Source organism: Girardinichthys multiradiatus, chromosome 5 (genome assembly GCF_021462225.1).
Source record: "Girardinichthys multiradiatus isolate DD_20200921_A chromosome 5, DD_fGirMul_XY1, whole genome shotgun sequence".
NCBI classification, from domain to species: Eukaryota; Metazoa; Chordata; class Actinopteri; order Cyprinodontiformes; family Goodeidae; genus Girardinichthys; species Girardinichthys multiradiatus.
The window spans coordinates 20,067,938-20,078,302 of NC_061798.1; the positions used below are offsets into that span (position 1 = coordinate 20,067,938).

The 10,365-nt window shown below is 38.4% G+C and overlaps 1 protein-coding gene across 5 annotated transcripts in view; it reads left to right on the top strand.

Moving 5' to 3' along the window:
- The window catches only part of gstcd (glutathione S-transferase, C-terminal domain containing), a 68,342-nt gene that overhangs the window by 54,891 nt on the left and 3,086 nt on the right, over positions 1-10,365 (top strand). For 4 of the 5 annotated variants that reach the window (XR_007038446.1, XM_047366653.1, XM_047366657.1 and 1 more), the window contains 2 exons: positions 3,168-3,198; positions 6,324-6,393. Coding sequence is in view for 4 of the 5 variants with exons in the window: in XM_047366653.1 (XP_047222609.1) it covers positions 3,168-3,198; positions 6,324-6,393 (101 nt within the window). In the remaining variant the exon portion in view is untranslated. The remainder of the gene's footprint in view (positions 1-3,167; positions 3,199-6,323; positions 6,394-10,365) is intronic. The other variant, XM_047366655.1, reaches the window with a different exon arrangement.

Below are 10,365 nucleotides of genomic sequence, written 5' to 3' on the forward strand. Positions count from 1 at the left end.
TTGTGAGCTGTGAACCTCAGCTTGCCATTTCATTAATGTCTCCAAATGTCTCTGCTTCCTCCATGTGACCAGTCTGACTCCCTAACCCTTTGACACTGCACTTGTTAAAATTTAATTAACATCAACCACTAACAAAGCTTTGTGATGGATAAACTGCTTTTATCCTTCACAAACAAACTGATTTCTTTCCCAGGGAGAAAGTAATTAATGTATGAAATTGTGAGCTCTGCTAGTGTTTGTTCCAGCTTTTTCTTATATTCATGGTTTATTTGTGAGACTTTTTATTAAAAATGCCTCCCACATACACAAACACACGCAAGAGCTTGTGTGACCTAAGCCACTAAACACAGCAGAAAATTTCAACCTCCTTATTTGTGCAGGAAATTAAATGAAACTGTGTTGTAAAACTGTGCATATATGCTCAAATAGCTGCTTTAAAACAATGAGTTACTTGGACTATAGAATGAAAAACGGTTGTCTGATGTCCCCACTAACTGAAATGGTTAAACTGCGAATCATTTTGGGTTATTAAAATAAAATAAACTTATTAACTTAGAGTAGAATCAGCTTTTCCTGTTTTATTTTGACTGAATCTCTGCTTCAAATCATGCTGTGTTTCCTATTTCTCAGAAATTAGAAGGCAAAGTATTTTTTAAATCTCAGTAAGCTAATAATACTTTACCAGTACAAATCCTAATGTTTTATGTCCTAATTTACTCATCGCTAGTGTTTTGAGTATCTGAACTGGGAGATTTTTTCCCAAATTGTTCCGAATTGGAAGTTTGAAATTCCTTGTTGTCACGGACACTTCATTAGACACAGGGGCATCGTTCTCCTTGCATCCTGTCCCATTGATGCAAGGAGGTGGCAGCATCATGCTGTGCTAATGTTTGTCATTAGCAGACTGGCTCGATTGGTCAGAATTAAATAAATGGATCAAAGTGGTAACTGTAATTATTGAGAACGTGCTTTTTTTAGTTCTGCATTCTTTTTCAGCCAGTCTTGAATGAGAAATAAATTTAATTTTAGCATTAGGTTGGTCCAAAACCTTTCTCTATACTAGTCCTCGACTGGAATAGGAGAAAATGTTTAGTTGAATTGGAACGGCTCAGACCTGATTTCAGTTAAAAGTCATATGACAGTTACATGTATATGATTTCAGGTTGGCTGTATACCAATAGAATGATCGAGCATGAACAAGTTTAAGGAATATAGGACAAATATACAGACATCACACATTTGCTTTCAATACAACAAGATCATCACATGTTGAAGGCAACTTGCTGAAGTTCAAACTGAGCCCCCATTAAAGGGAAAATATCCAATAATTACTCTATGAAATCATGAGCTTGTTGCGGGAATGAAAATGCCTTGTTAACATCAGGGAAGAATGGGCAGACTGGTTCGGTATGATAGAAAAACAAAAGTAAAACAAATGACCACTTGTTACAACAGGTATGAAGAATACCCTCTCTGAAACACAGCATGTTGAACCCTAAAGCAAATGTGCTACAGCAGCAGTAGTGTCACCGGATAACCATCCTGTTAGGTAGTTAGGTAAAAAGAGGAATCTGAGAGTACGATTCACACAGAGTCACCAAAATTGGAAAGTAACTGATTGGAAAAATGTTGCCTGGTACAACGAGTATCGGTTTCCATGGCAAAATTTGGATAATAGGGTCAGAATTTGGAAAGTATGGATCAGTCTATCTTTGTATCAACAACTGCTGGTTGATGTGTAAATATTTTGTTGGCACTGTTTGGGGCCCTTTATTACCAACGGAGGGTCGTTGAAACACCACAGAAAACCAGAATTTTGTTGCTGACCTTATTCATCCCTTCATGACCCATCTTCTGAATGCGACTTGCAGCAGGTTATTACACCATGTCAATTCAATTCAATTCAATAATACTTTATTAATCCCAAAGGGAAATTAAATGTTGTTGTAGCTCATATTATGAAGGTTTATTCAAAGAGCCGTTGTAGATGCTGATGGCTGTGGGCAGGAAGGATCTCCTGTAGCGCTCTGTCTTGCAGCAGATCTGAAGAAGCCTCTGACTGAAGACACTCTGTTGTTGTAGGACAGTCTCATGAAGATGATACTCAGGGTTCTCCATAATGTTCTTCATTTTATGAAGAATCCGTCTTTCCACAATGATCTCCAGAGGTTCCAGAGGAGTCCCCAGAACAGAGCCAGCCTTTTTTATCAGCTTGTTGAGCTTTTTTAAGTCCCTGGTTCTGATGCTGCTTCCCCAGCAGATGATGGCAGAAGAGATCACACTTTCCACAACAGACTTATAGAAGATATGCAGCATCTTGCTGCAAACACCAAAGGACTTAAGCTTCCTCAAGAAGTACAGTCTGCTCTGTCCCTTCTTGTAGATGGTTTCAAAGTTGCATCTCCACTCTAGTCTGTTGTCCAGGTGAACACCGAGGTATTTATACTCCTCCACCACCTCCACTTCTCCCATGATAGAAATAGTTTTTGACTTATTCGTGTTTCTCTTCAAATCTACAATCATCTCCTTTGTTTTAGTCATGTTCAAAATGAGATGATTGTTTCCACACCATGCCACAAAGAGGTCCAACAGCTCCCTGTACTCAGCTTCTTGTCCATCTCTGTCACAAAGAACAGATCATTTCTAACTGCTAACAACTTCTAACAATAAGTTCACTTTAATCCATTGGGTGTTCAGTGATGCTGCAATGTAATTACGCACCAAACTCTATGAGGAATGTTTCTGACACCTTGTTAAATCTGTGCCACAAAGAAATAGGGCAGTTCAAATTGCAGAAGAGGGTGGACCTAATAAAGTGGTGAACGCACGTGAATGGCTACTGGCGCTAAATTAAAAGACTAACCCTAACAAAGCTGGAACTTTACCAGGTGCTAGAGGATACTTGTTAAAACATCGACTTTGTGGGTCAGTGTTTAGGCACCTATTATTAGCCTGATTTCTTTAAATGTCATCAAATCTGATCAAATAACACTCTTTTATTACTTCACAAACACACCCAGATACAAGTACATACTCATCTCGGTTTATAAGCCTGAAAAAGTGAGAATCGACAATTGTGGCTGTTAATTTTTACAGTTCTCTCTATTTGTGTGGCAAAAACAATAACATTTATGCACTTTAACACAGTTTGTCTTCTGTTTTTACAGCAAAAGGTTCCAAGAGACTCTCACATCCAAGGTATGCGTTACAGTGTGACTAAATCTCCAACAATTAATCTTTACATAGAATCAAGTCCACATTTTACAGATTTATGAAATGTTCATGTAGACAGGAGCCTTCGGTAGCTGCTGAGTTATTGTCAAATATTTTCATTATTAACACTTTCAATTTTTTGCTCTCGTTCTCTGATGCTTTTTTTTATATGACTCATTATGTCTCATTTTAACCAAAGAGGGAAAAAAAACCCCCAAAATATTCAGTGAAAGGTTTTTGGGTGCCTGTAGATGACAACAGCGATTCAATATCTCTGAGTAAGATAAGACTAGCAAATTGACATTGACAACGCATTTTATATTGAACTTTTTAAGTTAAAAAGTAGAATATTATATTTGCCTTATTGGTAATTACTAGCATGAACCACATTTATGCATCAAAAAACCATTACAGTATTAATTGTCAAATGGCCAAATTCTTTTAGAAAATAATTTCTTAATAGTTAATTTTTCTTCTGAATAGTTCATATGGTTCCAGCAAGCAAACGTTGTTCTGTGTTTTAATCAGGCGTTAACTGAATTATTATAATCTTTACACCGATCTCTGTCTGAGGAGCAAATCTTCTGCAGGCTCTTACAATAGAGGGGCTCACACCCTCCAGCCACTTAAGCCTTTATCGCTCAGCACAGACACACTTCTACTCTTCAGGGAGAGGCTGTCCCAAAGTGATCTATGGAACCTGTTAGAGCCCCCGAGGGGGAAATCTGTGTAAAGTAGCTGCAGGTCCTAACCATGGCAACCTCAAGTTGATGTGTCAAAACACTGAGCCAGCTTCTCTTCCTTGGTGAAGAGCAAGAATCAGATCCTTACATGGGCTGACTGGCACAGAAAGTAGTATACAGTGCCTGACAAATGTATTCATACCCCTTCAACCTTTTTACATTTTGTCACATTACAACCACAGACGCAGAGTAGTTTAGAACTGTTACATGGAAGGAAATGGATCCAAGGTTTTCATTTCACCTTCAAGCAGGACAACATTAAACATACTGCCAGAGCTGTGAAGAAAGGCACAAGATCCAAGCATATTCTTCTTAGAATGGCTCAGTCAAAATCCAAAGCGAAGTGCAATTTAGAATCTTTAGAAAGACTTGAAGACTGATCTTTACAGGCTCCCTCCATCCAATCTGACTTAGGTTGAGCCATCCTGTAAAGACAAATGACCAAACATTTCAGCAAAGCTTCTGTAATAGGTTTAATTTCAGCAAATGGTGGTTCTACATACTGTAACTTTAGGGGGTCTAAGCACAAATACACATTATTTGGTGGACTTGGACCGGTATTTGTTCAAAGGCTGTTTGTTCACTAAACTTCTCTAAAAACCTCTGAAAGTTATTGTATGTGCAATATTTCATTTAGGAGTATCATAGGAAAGGGTGCAGAATACACTGCAAACTTTTCAGGTGTTTCTTTGTTAAAATAAAAATCACGTATCATAATTTTCCTTCCACTTTGCAGTTATGTGCTGCTTTGTTAATCTATCACATGAAGTCTTCTTAAAATAAGCATAACTTTGTGGTTGTAACTTTATAAAATGGGAAAAACTTTAAAACCAATGAAAACTGTGTTAAGATACTGTACTGATTTTTGATCTGAGATTGCACGTTGTGATTTTAACTTTTATCTAACTTTTATCTTATATGAGCAAAAATACGATTTACAATTCTGATATTGGAGCCCAATATCTGTAAAAAATCAATATGAAATGACATGTTATGAGTAACTTTAAACCTAAATAACCATGCTTTTTCTTTCAACTAGTTTGTTCTCTGTGATCAGCGAAAGAGCAGTGCGCCTAGATACACGTTTTATGCCGAAACCACCGTTGTCCTTGTGAACTGAAAGAAGTTAAAGCAAATGACAGGACGCTGACAGATGGTTGTGAAATGAAGGGTTAATGGTGTGAGGTGTTGGTGCTCAACTCAGACTTAAAGGACCTGCTCTGCTTCCCGGCCTTGCATTCAGCATTTATCCTGCGTTGTGAAAAATGGGATCAATTAAAGCAGAGGCAGGTTAGAGATGACTTACCGCTCTGCTGAATCACTCGTTACATGAACCATGCATGGGGAAAAGCCTGCAACGGGAAAGCTTGTCCTTTGTTTGGAAATAAATTACCGGGGTTCATGTGCTCTGTTTGGAGAGCTGACAGGGATGCACATATCTCACTTTGGGCACGACAGTTGCGTTATTTCCTATGTGGCAACTATTTTTAACTGAGGTATGAATTAGAAATATTTCACCTGGAAATGATTACGAGGAAACAAACAGCTGCAAGCCGGATTCCTGTCACAACATCTGATGACATGTAATACGGAAAGGCAGACAGAAACACTGCTGCTGGGGTTGCAGAAGGCAACAACCACTAATGGAGGCTTGTTAGCGAGTCTGGCTGTTAATGTTAGAGCCGAGGGTTTGGGTGTGCTGACTTTGATTTTGTGTGTGTAAAAATAACCACGTCATGAAATGTTATGCTTTTATGAGCTGACAGATTTACGATGCATCAAGATAAGACCTCTCATTTTAAAGATCGGTCCCTCATCACTGAGCTAAGTACCCCAGTGAGATCGTAATGTCACTTTTCTCCACTGTTTGTGCATATTTAAAAACCCTTGCCTCGTCTCCAGTCTTGTCTGGTAGACTTTGCTTGTTTTGACTCCACAGTTGCTAGGCAAGTCCAATAGGATCCTTGTCAGGATACGTGTTTGACAAAAAAAATTGTTACTTATGCAAACTCGTGAGATAATGCGGCTACAATAGACCTCATGTACTGTTTGTGATGATTTCCTGCTTATCGTACTTAACCATGTGATCTGCTAAGAATGTTTCCCTGCCTTTACAGCTGGTACATGCTGAGATCTGCTTCATGGTTGTGCACTAATTAAAGCAGATGTAGGCTAAAGTAGGAGGAATAGACAAGCAGAGCTAATCCATTCATCCATGTTGGAGTTCACTAAATTCTTTAAATGTCTGAAATGCACGGTTCTGTTGTGCTTACTGTTGAAGCCTTGAGATGTATGGTTTTAAAAGTTGATCAAACAAGGTAAATAATATTTTCAAATGCAGCAAATATTTTTATCTGTTTTGCCCAGGAACACATGATCCTCTGCCGCTTTGCAGATCAGACCGCGGTCCAGCTACCACCAGAGAGGCGCCTCATTGGTACTGTTTATAATCTCATCTTTAACCTCATCTATGTGACGTGCATAATGCAAACATTCTTTGCACTAAAGTTTAAGGATTACTACAGTTCTTTTAGTCACTATTGTTATTTATCATGATGAACTCTGGATACCACTTGCAACTGTTCCCTGAACTTTCTTGGACCTTTTTATCCAAGGTAGGTGGGTCATTTTAAGCATCTTGAACACACATTTTGTCCTATTTGTTCCAGGAGGCATTTTTTCTCTTTCTGGCTTCTTGTTTTGGATTAATTCATAAACTCTCAGGGTTTCTGTGGGGTCTTAAATAATCACTTCAATTCCAGGCCTTAGAAAGTCTTCAATCTACCTGATTCAGTTGACTTCAGTTTAATTCAGTTCATTCCAATTGAAAATTTAGCTTAATTCAGGTTAGTTTGTTTCAAGTCAGAATAAATTTCAATAAAATGTATTGGTAAAATTAGATCATAGGCCTTAAATTTCTGGCTGGGCCTTAAACTTTTACCTTTATTTATTTATTGGCTTGTTTTTGTGAAATATCTGGCGGGATCCATCTGTTAAATTTGTTGTAGCTCTGCGTTGATTAAAGTATATTAGGCCCTACTGAATAAATAATTACCTTCCTCCTTTCCAGGTCAGTTTCAATCATTTTTATCTTGAAGTGAAACGTGATAAAGATCAATTTGACTTATTTGAAAATGCATTTCAATTGTAGATTTTTTTTTTGATACGACTAAGTACTTTAAACTTTGTTAGTTCGTGTGTTGGTAACCCAAGGCATTTTTTGACTCTGGTAGACTACAATGCATATTTTTTCTATTCTATTGTATTGTATTATATTTCATTCTATTCTATTCTATAGATACTTAACACTGCAGACGTGTTTTTTTCACATTTTGAGATCACCTCACTTTGAAAGTTTAATCTTGTTGGATGTGAGAAAACATGGACACAGAAAAAAAAGAACTAAAATGAGCAGGTGACAGATGAGTCACATTCTGATGGGAGTTTTTACTTTACTGACAACTGTTTTTATTATGTTAAGTACCCTTTTTCAAGTTGATAGCTCTCCATTTTATCAAAGCTTCATTAAATCAGAAAAACTCCCTAATGTCTCTTCATTCTGAAGCCTTTTTATATCCGACACCTGTCACTTCTCTCTTCTACCAGATTACAGAACATATTCTTCTCGTCTTTCCTGAGCCTGCTAGTCAGACTTTGACCATGAAGGCAGCTTGGCAATGAACAGTGTTTTAGGTGAAGTAAATCTACAGAAATGAATGCAAAATTGCATAAGTTAGGAGTTGAGTTAAATAGACATTTGACCCACTACAGCCCAGCTCATTTGGTGTTCATTGGGCACAAACATTCCAATTGGTCAATTAATTCATTCATCTATTGAGATACTCCTGATCTCAACATATGTCAATAAAACACATCTGTCCACATAATTGGTCTCTTCCATTCCAACCTCTTCTAGATCATTAGCAACACCAGGAAGTGGTCATCAGGGACATGTTTAGTTCTTTGTTATTAAATTAACCTACTGGATTTGGAAGAAGAAAAATTATGAGTGTTAGCAGAAGAAATTCAATTCAATTTTTCAATTCAATTCAGTTTATATAGTGCCAATTTACAACACTTGTTGTCTCAAGGCTCTTCACAAAAGTCAGGTTTATACATTCCAATTAATCCTAACAATTTAACAGTGCAGTTAGATTCAGTTATTTATTCAAATTGGATAAAAAGTTTTTCTATCTAAGGAAACCCAGCAGATTGCATCCAGTCAGTGACTTGCAGCATTCACTCCTCCTGGATGAGCATGTAGAGACAGTGGACAGTCACTGGCATTGACTTTGCAGCAATCCCTCATACTGAGCATGCATGTAGCAACAGTGGAGAGGAAAAACTCCCTTTTAACAGGAAGAAACCTCCAGCAGAACCAGGCTCAGTGTGAGCGGCCATCTGCCACGACCGACTGGGGGTTTGAGAGAACAGAGCAGAGACACAAAGAGAACAAAGAAGCACTGATCCAGGAGTACTTTCTATGGGAAGGAAAAGTAAATGTTAATGGATGTAGCTCCTTTAGTCGTTTCATCTAGAAAGAAAGAACAGATAAACTCTGAGCCAGTTTTCAAGGTTAGAGTCTGAAAGAGAGCATATAGAGTTAGTCACAGTAAAAGCTCAGTCAATTGCTATATCTAGGAGAGAGAAAGGGTTAAACACTAAAAGACAGGGCCATGTGGATCATCAGTAGAGGGTGAGCATTAAGTTGTTGCCAGCAGAAGCTTGGATGATGCCCCTCTCCAGAAAGGTGTCACAGGTAGACACAGAGTCAAGCCAGGTGTAGCTTCTAGGAAGAGAAAAGAGAACATAAAGTTAGAAGCTGAAATAACAGCAAATAATGCAAAATTGGATAATTTCACCGGTGTTTAAAGCACAGAGGTAGAAACATCATACTTCGGGGCTAATTTTTAACTAAGCATGCAGGAGATACCTTTGAGTAGTGGGAGCCAATGATTTATTCATTTACTATGAAATCTTAAACAAGAGTTTTCTTTTCTCTGCCTTAACATAGAAAGGTTTCCAGCATGACAATAGTTTCTTTAAAAAAAAAAGAATCCTGTCACAAAGCTTAAAAAATGAGACTCTGTCCATTCACAAATCATCATTCAAGCCAGACATGTCCAGCTCACGTGATCTTTGGAAAATCAATTCAGCATTGTGGCACTAACTGGTGAATGTAGTTTAGGGCTATGAATGAAATGTTTATTTGACATCTCTAATTATAAAACACATCGGTGTTGTGTGATGCCTTATTAAAGGCCTTGGTAAGGCGTGTTGTTAAGTGGCACTAAATAAATAAACTGAATTGATTTAGTTTGTTCTATTGTCATCTAAATGGCAGTAATGATGCATATGATACTCCACTGCAGCGGTCTCAGTATGTTCTCAGCTTACGTCTGAGGGCTGGTTGGCTTTACAGACCTCCTGCAATCTTAACATCACACACCCGAGCCATGAGGCTGGCTGGAGAGTGTGATGTTACTCCATCACCATGGAATAACATCATTGGGGGGGACATGTTGAAAAATTCTAGCCATGAGTACTGCAGCTCTCATACACTATACTGGTCCTTCTCAAAATATTAGCATATTGTGATAAAGTTAATTATTTTCCATAATGTAATGATGAAAATTTAACATTCATATATTTTAGATTCATTGCACACTAACTGAAATATTTCAGGTCTTTTATTGTCTTAATACGGATGATTTTGGCATACAGCTCATGAAAACCCAAAATTCCTATCTCACAGAATTAGCATATTTCATCCGACCAATAAAAGAAAAGTGTTTTTAATACAAAAAACGTCAACCTTCAAATAATCATGTACAGTTATGCACTCAATACTTGGTCGGGAATCCTTTTGCAGAAATGACTGCTTCAATGCGGCGTGGCATGGAGGCAATCAGCCTGTGGCACTGCTGAGGTCTTATGGAGGCCCAGGATGCTTCGATAGCGGCCTTTAGATCATCCAGAGTGTTGGGTCTTGAGTCTCTCAACGTTCTCTTCACAATATCCCACAGATTCTCTATGAGGTTCAGGTCAGGAGAGTTGGCAGGCCAATTGAGCACAGTGATACCATGGTCAGTAAACCATTTACCAGTGGTTTTGGCACTGTGAGCAGGTGCCAGGTCGTGCTGAAAAATGAAATCTTCATCTCCATAAAGCTTTTCAGCAGATGGAAGCATGAAGTGCTCCAAAATCTCCTGATAGCTAGCTGCATTGACCCTGCCCTTGATAAAACACAGTGGACCAACACCAGCAGCTGACACGGCACCCCAGACCATCACTGACTGTGGGTACTTGACACTGGACTTCTGGCATTTTGACATTTCCTTCTCCCCAGTCTTCCTCCAGACTCTGGCACCTTGATTTCCGAATGACATGCAGAATTTGCTTTCATCCG